This window comes from Canis lupus, chromosome 17 (genome assembly GCF_003254725.2).
Source record: "Canis lupus dingo isolate Sandy chromosome 17, ASM325472v2, whole genome shotgun sequence".
In the NCBI taxonomy this organism is placed as follows: Eukaryota; Metazoa; Chordata; class Mammalia; order Carnivora; family Canidae; genus Canis; species Canis lupus.
This window is the reverse complement of record NC_064259.1, coordinates 58399905-58419192: the sequence shown is the minus strand read 5'-3', so window position 1 is coordinate 58419192 and position 19288 is coordinate 58399905. Positions and strand designations below refer to the sequence as shown.

The window sequence follows — 19288 nt, the reverse complement described above, 5'->3', positions numbered from 1 at the left end:
AAATTATAATGGAACCACCAGAAGAACCTGAATCAGACTGTGTACAAATTCTGATTCTGTCACTTAACAGCCTTGGGCAAATGGACTTATTTTCTCTCTGCCTCACTTACCCCACTTGTAAACCAAGAACAGTTTATAGGATTATTAGGATTATATTAACTATTCTTTAATTTAAAAAAATTTTAAGTTTAAAATCAATTAATATATAGTATATTACTAGTTTCAGAGGTAGAGTTTAATGACTCATCAGTTGCATAGAACACCCAGTGCTCATTCCATCACGTACCCTCCTTAATGCCTATCACCCAGTTACCCCATCCCCCCCAGATACCTCCCCTCCAGCAACCCTGTTTGTTTCCTATTAACTAAGACTATTAAAGTGCTTCAAACAGTGCCTGGTTAATAATGGTAAGCCTGAAACTGAATGGTAGTGGTTAGAGACATTCTTTTTAAGATAATTGGCAGGTATGTATGTTTTATTAATAGGAAAAAGCATTACTCTGGATTAAATTCCTTGATAAGTCTTTTATATTTTTGTCAAGTTCATAAAGGAAATGAACGGCAAAGCCAAAACTCCAAAAGATTTATGTCATTCTTCTTTCCGTTATATTTAATTCTACTCCATTTACATTAATTTTACAGATTGGTCATATAAATTAAATACTACTTGTTAATGAATACACACTTAGTTTGGGATGCTATAATAAAAGACCATAGACTGGGTGGCTTATAAATCACACACATTTATTTCTCACAGTTCTAAAAGGTGAAAAGTCCAAGATCAATTGAGTCACTGACAGATCTGGTGACTGGGGAAGACCCCTCATCCAGGTGGGAGATGGCCAACTTCTTGCTATGTCCTCACATGGTAGACGGGGATATGGAGCCCTGGGGGGACCTTTTTTCATAAGGCATTAATCCCAATCATGAGGGCTCTGCCCTCATAACCTAATCACCTCCCAAAGGTCCTACCTCCTAATATCACCTGACCTTAGGATTAGTATTTCTATATATGAATTTTGGGGAGATACAAACATTTAGACCATAGCACACACAATAGCCATTGACCTTCCATTCTTGATTGCTTAGCAAAGAAAGCATTCTACTTGTCTTTAAAGAATTCTCTATTTCTATAGCAAGTCAGTTATAGGGCTAGGCAATTATAGAAAAGAGATACAGACATTAAGAAATTTGTTACTGTCAAACAGCAAAGTAGAAACAAAGCCAAGTGTGAAATTCAGGTTACCTGGCTTCTAGTGAGTGACTCTACTCCCTGCCTTAAGTCATTCAACTGCTGACATTCACACTCTCGCACTTACAGATCCTTTGTTTTCTTTTGCACAGGCTCACAGTACAGCCTCACATTCTTCTTCCAATTCTGAAGACACAGAGATGTGATGAAAGCAAATAATGGCTTTGGCTGACAGCTGTTTCTGGGTTTTTAGTACAAATCCTTTCCCGAGGAATGAGCTGCCACCCATTTACTGTCTCTATTAGAGAAGAACTCCTCTGGGAACCGCTTCATCATGTTTGACTGTCTTCTGTTGTTATTTGTCTTGGGGGTGACTATTGCAATAGATGGTTTATTTATGGTCAACTTAAGGCAGCAACCAGATTCTTTACATGTGATCTCTTTCAAGCTTCAACTTCACTACATTTCTCTATATGATATTTCTTAATTCTATAGGCTTCTTGTGCACTAAAGATGATTCATAAATCTGTATATGTGAGAGCTGCTATAAAATATCTGAGCAGATAAGCCTATTAAAATTATGCTTTTGTAAGAATGTTGTGATTGCTAAAATAGATGCCATTAAAAATGCCTCTCGAGTATACTTGAATCTTCCCTGTTAGCTGATAAAACCTTAATAGTGCTTTTGTTTTTTGTAAACTTGCTTTTATGCTTTACCCTTCATTTTGCCTCTAGAAACCCAAACCACAGTAAACTTCAGCATAAGATCTTAGAGACTTCCTGGTAATAAAACTCAGGATGGCTTTCCACAAATTGCATTTCGCAGTGTTCTATAAACTGTCTAGCATTGTGCTTTGACAGATGAGAGAGTAGGGTCTAGGATAGGAAAATGACTTATTCCAGTTAACAGTTATTCATTGTTTTACCCCCACAGCATGAAGGGCAGATGGAAGGAAAAAAACAAAAAACAAAAAACGAGGCAACATCAGCAAATTAAATGTACAGTAATTCATTCTCAGGTGATACTAACTTAAAAGGAAATCAATAAAGATGATATATCTGAATGCTCTCAGTAGAATCGATTTCAGTAGCACACTGTCCTATCCCAGACAAGAACAGAGAACCTGTTGGTTATTTTAATGGGGCAGGGGTTGGCAGGGGAATGCCAACTCATGTTAGATTGCATAAACACACTACACCAAGCTACCCTTGATAAAATGAAGCTAAAGCCAAAGAGTTACAATCTGATTTTAATGATAGTCGATCTTAAGGGAAAGCCATAACCTCCTCCCTGTGAGCCTTGAACAGAAAATCTGGGTGTCTGGCACAGCTACCCGTGACTGCCCCTTTCCCCAGGTTCCAGTGTATTCCCACCACCTAGTTTCTTGGCTTTTTCCCACCTCTTTGTCCCGATGCTGCACCAGCTTCAAACCCCCATGGAATGCTCTCCGCTGAGTGCTAGCTTGAGTTTACTTCACACTCTCATGTTCTAGGTAATGCTACTCATGATCATAGTATCCACTGAGGAGGAAGGCATAAGCTGAGGGTAGAATATGCTACCTCAGCATTTTGATTGTTTAAAAAAGATTACGCCCTGGTCCCCTCCATTTTTTCCTCTTACATCCAAATCCTGACACCATTGGCCTGTCGCAGTCTGTAACAGGCACGTGTTCAAGGTGCCATATGCTTCTCTGGTGCTTGTTTGTGAGCCAAATAGAGGAACAGTATGCTGGAGAGAGCACTGACCAGGAAGATCACATCAAACCAACGGTGATAGAAGTTGAACTGTAGTTCTCCAAGGACTTCAGTGATTATGGTGCGGTATTCTAGAGGCATGCTCATTCGAATCAGTAGCACGGAGGAGACAAAGTACATGCCCTGTAAGTTAATCCAGAAGTCACTCTGAATGTGGTGAAGGGCCAAAGGGAATTGTTAAAATACGTAGAAGTATAAACACTTCTGGTATTTTACAGTCATAAGCATAAAACTAGTTCATGAAACGTACCATTATCTGTGCTAATAGCAGGACAATGACGTTGGAGGACTTACTGCTGGAGATGGCATAAAAGAACTGTCAAGAAAGGGAGAATTCATTCAGCACTGCTAGATTCTTGTGTCACGAACATGAAGTACCATAGTTAACATTTAATTAAAAGTTTCTCTTCCACACAAATAATCCAGTACAGAACAACTGATAAGATTAATGCCGTGAAGAAGAGAAAGAGACTGAGAGCAAAGGATCTAGCTGTAATGTCCCCAGAAGGACAGCTGGTGGTTTTAAGAATTACATTATGACATGAAAGGATTCTAATCACTGTCAAATTTTTCAGAAACTATGTGATACACATGACTTTCATATCACTATAAAACATTAAAACAGATTACTCCAGGCCACTCCATGCCCTTGTAATTATTACTAGGCTCCTGAGCATTTTCCAAAATTGTGCTAGATGCCTGGAGAGCCCTTTTCCTCTTCTCTCCTCCTAACCTCTTCACTCCTTTCATTCAAACAATTCTTGGATACTGGGATCCCTACACCTCTTCTCTAAGAGAAAATTTACCTCTGCATCCGTAAAGCCTTTCTATGTTGATCAGAAAACAGTCAAATATTCTGATTCTCCTACTTATATGTCCTCCTTACAAGTGACTTTCAAAGTTACCCTAACCTCAAATACGTATCTTGTTTGTTCATTCCAAGTATCTCTGGAGTTCTTACCATGTGCTAGTTTCTACTGCTAGGTGCCGATGCGGTATCAGTGAACAAACAGACCATGATCTCATTCTATGACCTTTGGTAAATGCACTCAACTGATTGGTGTATTATGTAAACCCATCAACATCAGTTTATATAACAGTTTCACTTTTAAAAAACTTTATTGCAGGTCTTTTAAATATTTGTGAACTGTTATGTAAGATCTCAGAAGGCTGAAATCTCTATTAGGTAAAATTATCTCATGGTGTCACACGAAATATCACAAATAGTAAGCCATTTAAACTTAGTGATACAACATACCTTGGTAAGAGTGATCAGTAATCCTCTGATAGATGTGACAATGATTATTCCAACCAGAATGAAGGAAATGTGCTGAGACCAGAACTTCACCTGCCACCATAAAAGGAAGGAGAAGTGTGTGTGAAATCTCTGTTGAGAGACATGTGAAGGCTATTCTGATCACTTACATGACTGAGAGAACTCCAGTAGGCCCTACCTGTTTTAAAAAAATTTAGGGTGGGAGGAAAATGAGTAAGGGGCAACTACAGCACCTAGGAAGACTGCAGTGGATAGCTTTCTAAGAAGATTTAATCAAAACTTAGGATGGAAGCAAGCAAGTGCAGTGAAGTGATGAAAACACCACCAGTCAATTTGAAGAAACAGACAGAACCAATGACACAGCTTCAATGTGTTAAGTGAAAAGCATGGATTAGAAGGAAATTAGCAGCTAAATTATTTTTGACATCCATGAATGATAGTCCCTTGATCATCCAAAACTTAGAGAAATTTTTCTTTTATAATGAAAGACTATGTAAATATTCTCAGCTATGGTCTGGGAAATAAACAGTTGACCTTCACTTGAATTACATGATAGTACAGTTTTCTTCTCCTGGATTGCTTCACAGTGGGACCCTGTGCTGGATTCAGGTCTGAAAAGTATCTATGGGGGAACTGCTACTACTAACATCTAAAAGGTATTATACGTGGAGTATACAGATGGATTATAGATGAAATATACAGACACTACAGCAACTTAAATAGCTTCAGAAAGCACTGATGAAGAAGAACACTTTAATAATTGAGACCAGTAAGAATTTTAAAAGAGGAAAAGAAAACACATATGCAGAATAGTGAAGCCTTTTTTATGGTAGAATTTATAAACTACCTGGAGGAAAGATACCATGCTCCTTCACATGAAAAAGTTTACACTATTGACCTATCATCAAAAAACATGTGCTTTGAGTTGTTTTTCAAAGACTGAAGCTCAATTTCCTGTGTTTAATTTTCATTTTATCTAGCTACTAGGAGAATATCCAGCTGAGATGGATGGCTGGGGGTAGCATGCAGTCTGTTACTAGAATCATAGCATGATTCTGGTCTTACTACCAAAGTGCTGATTCACTGGCCACACACACACACACGCATGCACGTATTTGGAAAATATATTCTTCTATAAATAAAGACATTAAACTTAAACTGGGACAAGAGTGTGTTTAACCGACAAATACCCACCATTTGCTTCAACATGGATAGAACTGGGTATTATGCTGAGTGAAGTAAGTCAATTGGAGAAGGACAAACATTATATGGTCTCATTCATTTGGGGAATATAAAAAATAGTGAAAGGGAATAAAGGGGAAAGGAAAGAAAATGAGTGGAAAATATCAGTGAGGGTGACAGAACCTGAGAGACTCCTAACTCTGGGAAATGAACAAGGGGTAGTGAAGGGGAGGTGGGCGGGGGGATGGGGTGATGGGCACCGAGGGGGGGGCACTTGACAAGATGAGCCCTGGGTGTCATGTTCTATGTTGGCAAACTGAACTCAATAAAAACATATACAAAAAAAAAGTGTGTTTAACAATAGTGATATTATAAAACAGGCACAGGTTACAGTTACCATCTTTAGCTCAAAGTTCACATTAATTGATAGCTTTTTACGGCAGGCATGATTTCACTTCTAACATGGAACACTAATTAGTGATTAATTTTCTACTAGAGGAATCAAAGGTGAGTTTTGGATTTGAAAATCTCATGCATCAGAGATCTCATGTACCCAGTATTTGGGGAAAAAACTGGGCTGGGAAGCTGGCTATAGAAAAGCAGAGGAGGAGCTACAGAAATAATCAGCATTGATAATAATAATAATAATAATCAGTAATAAGTACCAGCTATCACTTATGGTTTTATGTCCTTAACAAATCTGCCATATGAATATGTCAAAAAAACAGAGGAGAGTGAAGAACAAAGGCAGAATGAAGTAAGGAATTAGAATCTTAACAATTTTAATTTACAGCAGATAAAAAAGAAACTAAGATCTTGATACAACTCACATCAAATTGGATTCCCAGATAATTCACAGTGATCTCAATGCCTCTTGTGACAGGATCAGTTTTTCCAACTCGGTCAAAAACGATATTAATGGTTGCCTGCAAAGACATGGACCTTTATATTAGAGCATCTCAATAATTACTATTTCAAAAAGTGACTTAAAATAATGAATCAATATAACATATATTATAGGTGGGATATTCCTAAAAATGCAATTCTACTCTTTTTATTTTTTATTTTTTATTTTTTTTTATTTTTTTTTCAATTCTACTCTCAATCTAAATCATATATAAGACATTTATTTTGGTTATTCACATATAGACAAACAAAAGTCCTTATCCAGACCCTATTGTTCTTTTCTGTAAAGAATAAAGGGAGAAAAGGCTATGGTATATACACCTTAATTTCACGGAAGTTAGATGGGTAACATTCTGGTGGATGAAGTTTGAGTAAGAGAATCAAGAATTCCAGGGTCATTCACACTCTATTTTCTGAATGCTCTAAGAGCAATCACTAAAATAATGAAAAGAGAGTTACAGCCAACAAGAGATTAGATAGAATTATGAAAAATACCCAATTAATCCAAAAGAAGGCAGAAAAAAAGGAAAATGGAAAAAAGGATAGGACAAATTAAAAACATAAAACAACACAGTTGGTTTAAATCCAACCATATTAATAATCACGTTACATGTAAATAGTCTAAACTAGGGGTTGGCAAACTCCATCACCGTAGTGATAGCCCCAGATGGTATGTGGATGAATGCGCTTGGCTGTGTTCAAATAAAACTTTATGTACAGTGATAGGTGGTGGCTGGATTTGGCCTATGAGCTCTAGATGGCTGAATCCTGGTCTAAACCTGCCAATTAACTGGCAGAGACCATAAGATTGGATAAAAAAAAAAGCAAGACCCAACTATATGTTGCTTACAAGAAACCATTTTAAGTATAAAGATACAAATAGGTTAAAAGTAAAAGAATGGAAAAAGATATATTATGCTAACACTAATCAAGAGAAAGCTGCAAGGTCTGTATTAATATCAAAGTAGATTTCAAAGTAAAAAATATTGCCAGGGATTAAAAGGGTCATTTCAGAACAATAAAAGGATCATTTATTGAAATGATACAAAATGGGGTACAAAATGATCCTAAAGATATATGTACCAAATAAAAGAACTTTAAAATACATGAAGCAGGGGTGTCAGGAAGATGGTGGAATAGGAGGTTCCTGAGCTCACCTTCTCTCACATCAAGAGAACAGCTACCTCGGTGCAAGTCTGAAAACAGCCTGCAAACTGGCAGAACAGACCTTCTACAGTTAACTGTTGAGAGGAAGCCATATTGAAAAGGGTGGAGGGGCTTACATACCTGGGAGCCAAACCCCCTGAGACTAACCAAAAACAGGAGGGACACTACAAGCACAGAGAAGTAGAGAGGATGGATCCCAAGCTAGACACCCCTGGCAGTGAGATGATGAGTTCCCAGTAACATGTGGCTGTGAAAGCCAGTAGGTATTAATTTTGGGAGCTTTTAAAATCAGCAGGGCTTAAGTCTAGGTACTTTAAAAATTAGTAGGGCTTAATTCTGGGAGAGTCAGAGGGCAAGAGAAAACTAGTCCCTGCTCTTAAAGATTTAGAATAAATAACTTGGCTTAAGAGTATAGAAATAGCTGTTTGAAAAGTGCTTGGGTATATGCGAAGGATATTCATTTACTAATCTCAACATGTGCTGGAGGGGCAGGGAGTCTTCTCTTCAGGAGACTTCAAGAACAAAAGTGCTGGTGGGCACCATTTCTCTTCTCCTCCCCCAGCCTAGACAGCCAGATGCTTGTGGGAACCAGCACTAATACTACTCTCTACCTATCTTGCTGGCACCACATGCCCTGCCCCATCTTTCACCTCGGGACCTGCCTGCCTCAGGGGTTGGCTCTTTAAAACAGTTCCTGCCCCACCACAGCCTGCAAGCAGACTGAGTAGAGACCCACACCACTCTAAATTGACTACAGCCCTGGGGAGAGAGAGAGAACCCTCCACATCAGTGTGCCCACAGTTCTAATAGCTGAGTCTCTTAGTTGGGTGTGTAGGGGCCAAACCCTGCCCAGGGTGCCCACAGCAGGCAAAGCAGGTCACTGATGCCAACTAAGGCAAATGCAACTCAGCCACAATAGTAGGGTGCATGCTACCCATATAGGAGGCACCCTTGGGGCACCTGGTTCTGGTGTCTTCTTCTACACGAGGCCACTCTTTCAAGACCAGGAGTCAGAGCTGAGCCTCTGATACACAGAAACAGAGAGCTAGACAGAATGAGAAGACAAAGGAATATGTCTCAAATGAAAGAACAGGACAAAATCACAGCAAAAGATCTAATGAAATGGAGATAAGCAATATGCCTGGATAAAGAATTTAAAGTAATGGTCATAAAGATTACTCACTGGACTTAAGAAGAAAATGAATGAGTCCAATGAGAACTTCAACAAAGATATAAAAAAGAACCAGTCAGAGATGAAGAATTTAATAACTGAAAAAAAAGAAGAAAAAACACAGTAGAGGCAATCAACGATTAGAGGATGCAGACTGGATCAGCAATCTGGAAGACAGGTCCTTATTGAACAATGCATTAATTAGACTAGATGAACTATATACTATACATACTGAACATTCCATCCAAAAACCATTGAATACACATTCTTTACAAGTACACATTGAACTTTCCCCAGAATACATCACAACTTATGCCACAAAACAAGTCTCAATAAATTTAAGAAGACTGAACTCATATCATGCATCTTTTCCAACCAGACTGGTATGACCCTAAAAGTCAATCACAAGAAAAAAATCTAAAAGAATGTCAATATATGGAGGCCAAGTAACATGCTACTAAACAACGAATAGGTCAACCAAGAAATCAAGGAGGAAACAAAAAAGTACATGGAGACAAATGAAAATGAAAATAGAATAGTTCAAAGTCTTTGAGTTGCAGTAAAAGCCATTCTAAGAGGGAGTTTCATAGCAATATGGGCCTAACTCAAGAAACAAGAAACATCTCAAGTAAACAACCTAACCATACATCTAAAAGAGCTAGAGAAAGACCAAAGACAAGCTAGCAGAAGGAAACAATAAAGATTAGAGCAGAAATAAATGAAATAGAAAAAAAAAATCAATGAACCCAGAATCTGTTTCTTTGAAAAGATCAACGAAATTGATAAATCTGTAGCCAGACTCCTCAGAAAAAAAAAAAAAAAAAAGACTCAAATCAAATCAGAAATAAAGGAGGACAAATAATAACAATTGACAACACTACAGAAACATAAAGGATTATAAGAGACCATTATGAAAAAATGTATGCCAACAAATTGGACAACCTAGAAGAAATAGATTCTTAGAAACATAATCTTCCAAAACGGAATCAGGAAGAAATAGAAAATCTGAACAGATTTTACTAGTAATTACTAGTAATAAAATAGAAATCAGTAATAAAAAAACTCCCCCAAAACAAAAGCCCAGGATCAGATGGCTTCCCAGGTGAATTCTACCAACATTTAACAAAGAGTTAATACCAAAGAGGTGAAAGATCTGTACTCTGAAAACTATAAAACACTGATGAAAGAAACTGAAGATGAATCAAACAAATGGAAAGATCTTCTATACTTGTACACCTTAAATAAATTAATGTATGTAACATTGTGTGTCAAGTCTACTAACAATAAAGAAGACTTAATACCTATTCTTCTCAAATGACTTTAAATTTTTATTATTTTTAAAAGATTTTATTTATTTATTCATGAGATACACAGAGAGAGAATGGCAGAGTCACAGGCAGAAGGAGAAGCAGGCTCCTCAAGGGGAACCTGATGTGGGACTCGATCCCACGACTCTGGCACCACGCCCTGAGCTGAAGGCAGGCGCTCAACCGTTGAGCCACCCAGGTGTCCCTCAAACAACTTTTAAAAAAAGATGTATTGATTTCTTTTAGAGGGGGGAGAGGGAGAGATGGAGGGAGAGGAAGTAAAGAATCCTAAGCAGACTTCACGCTGAGCACAGAGCCCAATGTGGGGCTTGATCTCATGACCCATGATATGACCTGAGCTGAAATCAAGAGTCAGATGTTCAACCAACTGAGCCGACCAGGCATCCTTCTTCTCAGAGGATTTAAAAAAAAAATAGGAGGGAGGAAACTTCCAAATTCATTTTACAAGGCCAGCATCTCTCGGATACCAAAACCAGACAGATACTACAAAAAAAGAAAACTATAAGCCAATATTTCTGATGTGCATTGATGCAAGATTCCTTAACAAAATTTAGCAAGCTGAATTCAACAATATATTAAAAAAAATTGTTCACCATGATCAAGTAGAATTTATTCCAGGGGGTTAGCCTGAGTGGCTCAAAAGTTTAGCGCTGCCTTCAGCCCAAGGCCTGATCCTGGAGACCCAGGATCGAGTCCCACGTCAGGCTCCCTACATGGAGCCTGCTTCTCCCTCTGCCTGTGTCTCTGCCTCTCTCTCTCTCTGTGTGTCTCTCATTAATAAATAAATAATAAAAAAGAATTTATCCCAGGAATAGCAGGGTTTTTCAATATTCTCAAATCAAACATGATAAGCCACATCAATAAAGTATAAAAACTACTTGCTCATCTCAATAGATGCAGAAGAAGCATTTGACAAACTACAATCCTATTCAAACTACAATCCTATCCTATTCATGATAAAGTAGATTTAGAGGGAAGAAAGTGGCTTTAGAGGAACACATGCCAGCATAATAAAGGCCATATGTGAAATATGCATAGCTAACATCCTACTCATTGGTGAAAACCTGAGAGCTTTCCCTCTAAGATCAGGAAGAAGATAAGGGTGTCCGCTCTTACTACTTTTATTCAACAGAATATTGGAATTTCTAGTGCGGCAGTCAGACAAGAAAAAGAAATAGCGTTCAGAAAAAGGAAGTTAAACTTGCTATTTGCAGATGCCATGATAATACAGAAAACCCTAGAAACATCACCAAAAACTATTAGAACTGATAAATGAATTCAATAAAGTTGCAGGATACAAAATTAATACACAGAAATCAGCTGCATTTCTATACCCTAACAATTAAGAACCAGAAAGAGAAATTAAGAAAACAATACCATTTACAACTGCACCAGAAAGATTATCTGAGAATAAATTTAATGTAAGAGGTAAAACACCTGTACCCTGAAAACTATAAAATATTGATGAAAGAAATTGAAGGCAACACAAACAAATGGAAAGATACTCTGTGCTTACTGATTGGAAGTATTAATATTGTTAAAATGTCCATACCACTCAAAGCAATCTACAGATTTCATGCAATCCTTATCTTATGTTTATACAGCATTTTTCACAGTATTAGAATAATCCTAAAATTTGTATAGAACCACAAAAGACCCCAAATAGCCAAAAGTCTTGAAAAAGAACAAAGCTGGAGGTCTCACAGTCCTGGATTTCAAGATATACTACAAAGTTGTAGTAATCAAAATAGTACAGTATCGGCACAAAAACAGATATATAGATCAATGGAACAAAATAGAACAGTATCATATGATCCAGTAATCCTACTACCGGATATTTACCAAAAGAATATGATTTGGGAATTTAAAAAGCTTTATGCACCTCTATGTTTACAGCAGCATTATTTACAATAGCTGAGATACAGACCAAATTTCCAAATGCAAACCAAATTTCCATAGATAGTTGAATGGATAAAAAGATGTGGTGTATATATGCAATGGAGTACTACTCAGCCATAAAAAGAATGTGATCTTGCTGTTTGCAACAACCCTGGAGTGTACTATGCAGGGTGAAATAAGTCAGACAAGGAAAGACAAATAACACATGATTTCAATTATAAGCAGAATCTTAAAAACAAAACAAATGAACAAAGAAATAAACAGACTTAACAAAATTTTTTTAAAGATTTTTATTTATTTATTCATAGAGACACAGAGAGAGAGAGAGGCAGAGACACAGGCAGAGGGAGAAGCAGGCTCCATGCAGAGATCCCGAAGTGGGATTCATCCAGGGTCTCCAGGATCACGCCCTGGGCTGCAGGCGGCGCTAAACCGCTGTGCCACTGGGGCTGCCCAGAAATAAACAGACTTAAATACAAATAATAAACTGGTGGTTGCAAGAGGGGAGATGAGTGAAGGGATGGGTGAAATAGATAAAGTGGATTAAGAGGCATAAACTTTCAGTTATAAAATAAGTCATGGAGATAAAATGTACAGCATAAAGCAGATAATCAATAATCTTATAATAATATTGTATAGTGACAGATGGTGACTACATTTATGGTGAGCACTCAGTAATGTATAGAATTATTGAATTGATATGTTATACACCTGAAATTAACATTGTATGTTAACTATAATTGGATAAAAAAAAATACATGGGATCCCTGGGTGGCGCAGCGGTTTGGCGCCTGCCTTTGGCCCAGGGCGCGATCCTGGAGACCCGGGATCGAATCCCACATCAGGCTCCCGGTGCATGGAGCCTGCTTCTCCCTCTGCCTGTGTCTCTGCCTCTCTCTCTTTCTCTCTCTGTGACTATCATAAATAAATAAAAATTAAAAAAAAAATACATGAAGCAAAAACTGATAGAACAAAAGACAAATCCACAACAATGGTTTGAAATTTTATCACCCCTTCCCTCAATAACTGATAAGATAGACTGAAAATTAGCAAAGAGAGAAAACTTCAGCAATACTATACCAACTAACTTGACCTAATTGACATTCATACAACATTCCAACCGACAAGAGCAGAATACACATTCTACTCAATTGTACATGGGATGTTAGCCATAGTTGAACACGTTCTGGACAGAAAACAAGTCTCAATGAATTTGAAGAGATTCAAATCATACTAAGTATGGAATTAAATTAGAAATCAATTACAGAATATTAATAAGGTCCCCAAATATTTGATAAAATATTTTTTTGATAACATACTTCTAAATAGCCCATGAGTCAAAGAAGAAAAATTAGAAATATTTTGAACTGAACTAAATAAAAACACAACACATCAGAAACACTGCAATTTGTGAGATGCTTAGCAAGAAAGTTATAAAATGAAAACACCTATATTAAAAGTTGTAAATCAATGATCTTAGCTTGGACTTTACAAAATTAGAAGGAGACCCAAAATAAGCCAAAGAAGAGAAATTATAAGGACCAGAGCAGAAGTTTATAAAATAGAACGCAGAGAAACTATATAGGAAATCAATTAATCCAAAAGCTGGTTCTTTGAAAAGTTCAATAAAATTGATAAATCTTGATCCAGACTGATCAGGAAAAAAGAGACACAAATTACCAATACCAAGAATTAGATGCCACTTCACATCCACTAGAATTACTCTAATAAAAAGATAAATAAGGGTTGGTGAGGATGTGGGGAAATAGCAACTCTTATGCTGTTGGTGGGAATGTAAACTGGTGCAGCTGTTTCAGAAAACAGCCTGGCAGATTGGCAGTTTATCAAAAGGTTAAACAAAAGGTTGACATTTGACTTAGCAATTTTCTTTCACAGGTATGTACCTAAGGGAAATGAAAACATATATCCACATAAAAATTTATATATGAATGGTCACAACCGCATTATTTATAATGGCCAATGTGGAACGCAAATGTTTCTCAACTAATAGATGGGTAAATAAAATGAGGTATATCTATATAATGGAATGAATATTATTTATCCAGAAAAAGGAATGAAGTATTGATAGAGGCTACAATATAGACGAACCTTAAAAACATTTACTAAGAAGCCAATCATAAAAGATCACATACTGTATGATTCAAGGTACATGAAATGTCCAGAATAGGAAATCTATTGAGACATAAAATAGATGAGTGCCTGTCTAAAGCTGGAGGAGAAATAAGGAATGACTGCTAATGGGAATTTCTTTTCAGGTGAATTGCTTTGTTGTGAATATCTCAATAAAGTTGTTATATAAAAAGAGGAGAGGGATAATATTACTACAGATTTTACAGATATTAAAAGGATAATAGGGGAATATTAAGAACAATCGTATGCTAATAAAACTGACAACTCCAATAAAAATGGACAAATTCTTTCAAAAAGACAGAAACTACAAAGGCTCACTCAAGAAACAAATAACATGAATAAACCTTATTATCTATTAAAGAAATTAAATCTGTAGTTAAATGATTTTCCTGCAAAGATGACTCTAGATTCAGATGCCTTCACTGGTGAATTCCACCAAGCATTTAAGAAAGAAATTATAATTCCACATAAACTCTTCCACATATTGGAAGAAGGAATTCTTCTTAACCTTTAAGGTTAGCATTGCTCTGACACCAGAGCCAAAGACATTACAAGAAAACCATACTCCAGGGCAGTCCCGGTGGCTCAGTGGTTTAGCGCCGCCTTCAGCCTGGGGTGTGATCCTGGAGACCCAGGATTGAGTCCCATGTCAGGCTCCTGATGGAGCCTGCTTCTCCTCTGCCTGTGTCTCTGCCTCTGTGTGTGTGTGTGTGTGTGTGTGTTTCATGAATAAATAAATAAAATCTTAAAAAAAGAAAAGAAAACCATACTCCAATATTCCTCATAAACATTGATGCAAAAATTCTTAAGAAAATGTCAGCAAATTAAACCCAACAATATACACCATGGTCAAGTAAGGTTTATTACAGGAATTCAAGGCCAGATTAATATTAAAGAATTAATCAATGTAATTCACTATATTAGTTGACTAAAAAGTCATATGATCCTCTTAATAGATGCAGAAAGAGCACCGTCTAAAACAAACACGCTTTCATGATTAAAAACACTCAATAAACTATAAATAGAAGTAACTTCCTCAACCTGATAAAGGGTACCTATCTAACCCTGTATTTAACAAGATCAGGATGACTGCTCTTAACACTTTTGTTTAATTTTTTACAGGAGGTTTTGGTCAGTGCAATAAGGCCAGAGAAGGAAGAAAGATGGGATATAGGATACAAAGGGAAGGGAAAAGAAGGGAAGGAATAAAAGGCATGCAGATAGGAAACAAAGAAGCAAAACTGTCTTTGTTTTCAGAGATCTGATTGTCTATGTATAAAAAATCCAATGAAATCTATAAAAAGCATTTAGAATAAGGGGATTTAGCAAGGTTGTGGAATATAAGATCAACAGACAAGAATCAATTGTATATCTATATACTAGTAATACTCAGAAACTGAAATCATAAAAATATAAACTATAATTTTAATTATATTATAAATAATAGCATCAAAATATTAAGTACTTGAGATAAAGTTGATGTAAAAGATCTATACACTAAAAACTAAACATTGCTGAGTGAAACTAAATAAGATCTAAATAAATGAAGTTACACTGTTTATCAATTAGAAGACTCAATATTAGGATTGTCACTTCTCTTCAAATTGATCTGAAGATTTAGTGACTTTCTAGTACATACTTCAGCAGGTATTTTTGTATTTAGCACCATTAAAAATCTGGTTCTAAGATTCATATGGAAATGCAAAGGACACAGAATGGCCAAAATGAGTTTAAAAAAGAGAACAAAATTAGAGTACTTAAACAATTTGATTTCAAGACTTATTATAAAGCTACAGTGATTAAGCCAGAGTGGTACTGGCATAAATAAAGGCAGACATATGTATCAATAGGAAAGAACAGGGATCCCTGGGTGGCGCAGCGGTTTAGCGCCTGCCTTTGGCCCAGGGGGCGATTCTGGAGACCCGGATCGAATTCCACGTCGGGCTCCCTGCATGGAGCCTGCTTCTCCCTCTGCCTGTGTCTCTGCCTCTCTCTCTCTCTCTCTATGTCTATCATAAATAAATAAATCTTAAAAAAAAAAAAAAAAAAAAAGGAAAGAACAGAGTACAGACACAGACCTGTCCATATATGGTCAATTAGTTTTTAACAAAACTGTAAAGTCAATTCGATGGAGAAAGGATAATCTTTTCAACAAATGGTGCTAGAACAAGTGGATATCTATATGAAGAAAATGAACTTGGATCCACATTCCTTTTTTAAAATTTTTAATTAATTAATTATTTAATTTTAATTTTTTTAAAGATTTTATTTATCCATTCATAGAGACACAGAGAGAGAGGGGCAGAGGCACAGGCAGAGGGAGAAGCAGGCTCCACGCAGGGAGCCTGACGTGGAACTCGATCCAGGGTCCCCAGGATCAAACCCGGACTGCAGGCGGTGCCAAACCGCTGCGCCACCGGGGCTGCCCAATTTCTAATTTTTTAATTTAATTTTATTATTTTTAAAATAAGCTTCAAGAAGATCAAACTGATCTTTTTTTTTTTTTTAAGATTTTATTTATTTATTCCTGACAGACACAGAGAGAGAGAGAGAGAGAGGCAGAGACACAGGCAGAGGGATAAAGAAGCAGGCTCCATGCAGGGAGCCCGACATGGGACTCAATCCCAGGACTCCAGGATCACACCCCGGGCTGCAGGCAGCGCTAAACCGCTGCGCTACCGGGGCTACCCCCCTTCCCTTTTTAAAAAGATTGATTTATTTATTCATGAGAGACACAGAGAGAGAAGCAGAGACATAGGCAATAGGCAGAGGGAGCCTGATGCAAAACTCGATCCCAGGACCCCGGGATCACGCCCTGAGCCAAAGGCAGACCTTTAACCATTGAGCCACCCAGGCATCCTTTGGATCCACATTCCAACATCGTCTGAGAAAATGAACTCCAGATGTATCATGCACCTAAATGTAAAAATCTCAAAATATAAAATTCGTAGAATAAAACATGAGAAAAGTCTTTATGAAGTCAGGTTGGGCAAAGATTTCTTAGGTACAACACCAAAAGCATAACCCATAATAGAAAACAAAAGATAAAAAAAGAAAAAAAAAGAGATAAACTAGACTTCATCAAAATTAAGAACTTCAATTCTTAGAAAGACACTGTGCAGAGAATGACAAGCTAAGCCAGTGACTGAGAGAGAATATTTGAAAATCACATATTTGATAAAAGGTTTCCAGAATATAGTGAAAAACTTGCAAAACACAATAAAACCTAATTTAAAAATTGGGCAATAAATTTGAATAGATCTATCCTCCTCCTAAAAATATACAGGTGGCAAATTAGCACATGAAAAGTTGTTTAGCACCATTAGGCATTAGAAAAATGCAAATTAATCAATACCACCTCATACCTACTAAAATGTCTATAATTTACAAGACTGACTATAAAATGTCAGCAAGGATGTGGAGTAAATCAAATACTGAAACAATGCAGGTGGAGATGTAAAATGTACAGTCTCTTTGGAAAAGTTTGGCCATTTCTTCAAAAGTTTAACATCCATCTGTCATGTGACCTAGCCATGCTACACCTAAGTGTTTTCTCTCAAGAGGAAAGACAGCATATGTCCACATATAAACTTGCACACAAATGTTCATAGCAGCTTTATTTATAATATCTTCAAAGCAGAAACAAATACCCATTGGCAGGTGAATAGATAAACTGTGGCATAATCATACAACGGAATACTACTCAGCAATGAGGATCACATAATAACATAAATGAAACATAAAATAATTATGCTGAGTAGAAACTTCCAGACAGATAAAGGATACCTACTTTAAGATTTCATTTATATCAAATTCTAGAAAATATAAACTAATGTATAATGACAACAGATTGGTGGTTGAGTGGGGTTGCAAGAGATATGTTACAGGGCTTTTGGAAGTGATGGATGGATGATGTTCTCTATCTTAAATGTGGTGATAGCTGTTGCAACAGATGTATACCTCTGTCAAAACTTACCCAACTATACCTTTTAAATATGTGCAGTTTAGTGAATGTCAATTATACCTCAATAAAGCTGATAAAATGATATGCTCCCCTTAAGGCTATAGTTCAAGAAAAACTTTTTAGTAGCTTAGCTCATTGAACATATATGATCTTCACTTATCATCTTCAACTTGAATGAATCAAAATTTAAAAATGTTCTCTGAATAGGTATTGACATCAATTTATTATAATGTTAGATCCATTAAAATCCAGAATTTTCCATTTATCTCTATCAATCAAAATTAACAAGCTGACAAAGCTCCTCTTTGTGCAAACACAGCTCTAGTAGGGAAGTCACAGAACCAGAAAGTTCAGCCTTTTCTGTAATCACACTGAAATCCATGAATATCTACAGAGGAGTCACAAGAATGTACATAAAATGCACATAAAGAATAGAACGTTAAGAGAGAGCCACGAAAGAATAAGAGCTAAAAGCACATAAGATGAATTTATCTCTAGAAATATGTTTTAGTTATACAATTTACTTTGGATTGAACTTTTTTTTTAAAGATTTTATTTATTTATTCATGAGAGACACACAGGAGAGAGAGAGAAGCAGAGACACAGGCAGAGGGAGAAGCAGGCCCCATGCAGGGAGCCTGACGTGGAACTCGATCCCGGGTCTCCAGGATCAGGCCCTGGGCTGAAGGTGGCGCTCAACCACTGAGCCACCCGGGCTGCCCCGTGGATTGAAGTTTTTAAGATATATACAGGTGATTAAAAAGGAGAGGTGGTTTCTGTTCTGAGCTGAAGGTAGGGATTATGTCACATAGCTATATTCAAGGGTAATAGGGAAAGCAGAGTATAAGAAACTTTCATATTCCCTTCATATAATTTATAAGCTATGGCCTTATTAATGATATCTGACTGAAGGAAAATGCAACCTCTAGGTGATCTAAAAAAGAGAGGGGTAGGAGTTAGGCTCGGCCATGTGATAGGCAGCATTCTCTGTTGACTCAACTGAATTTGGTATTCAGTTCTGTGCCTCAGTCAAACCCACTTTTCTTTCTGTCATTACCAGGGAAAATAACCTAAACCCTGATAGTTAAAACAAATATACTTACCATGAAAATTTTCCAAACACAGTAAATAGAGAAAAAGTAACCCAGAAAATTAAAGTATTTCCCCTTGAAAGTTTTGGAATATTCTATTCTCTCCTGAGAGAAACAAACAACAAAACATGGTTAGTCTCAGCAAAATGTAAACTAATACTCAACCAAAACATTCTTGCCTCTATGAAATCACTGCTTTGCCAGGG

General features: G+C 36.9%; 2 protein-coding genes across 8 annotated transcripts in view; one reads left to right on the top strand and one right to left on the bottom strand.

Annotated features, from left to right (window-relative positions):
* PDZK1 (PDZ domain containing 1) overlaps positions 1-1833 on the top strand; it is a 39867-nt gene extending 38034 nt beyond the window's left edge. For all 3 annotated transcript variants that reach the window (XM_025453263.3, XM_025453262.3, XM_025453261.3), the window contains one exon: positions 1345-1833. In XM_025453263.3, coding sequence (XP_025309048.1) covers positions 1345-1398 — 54 coding nt within the window. In that variant the 3' untranslated portion in view covers positions 1399-1833. The remainder of the gene's footprint in view (positions 1-1344) is intronic.
* Positions 724-19288, bottom strand: part of LOC112664066 (Golgi pH regulator) — a 61454-nt gene continuing 42889 nt past the window's right edge. For 3 of the 5 annotated variants that reach the window (XM_025453264.3, XM_025453268.3, XM_025453265.3), the window contains 5 exons: positions 19095-19187; positions 6236-6331; positions 4206-4295; positions 3198-3263; positions 724-3070 (listed from right to left, as the gene is read on the bottom strand). In XM_025453264.3, coding sequence (XP_025309049.1) covers positions 2864-3070; positions 3198-3263; positions 4206-4295; positions 6236-6331; positions 19095-19187 — 552 coding nt within the window. In that variant the 3' untranslated portion in view covers positions 724-2863. The remainder of the gene's footprint in view (positions 3071-3197; positions 3264-4205; positions 4296-6235; positions 6332-19094; positions 19188-19288) is intronic. The other 2 variants (XM_049095619.1, XM_049095620.1) reach the window with 1 other exon arrangement.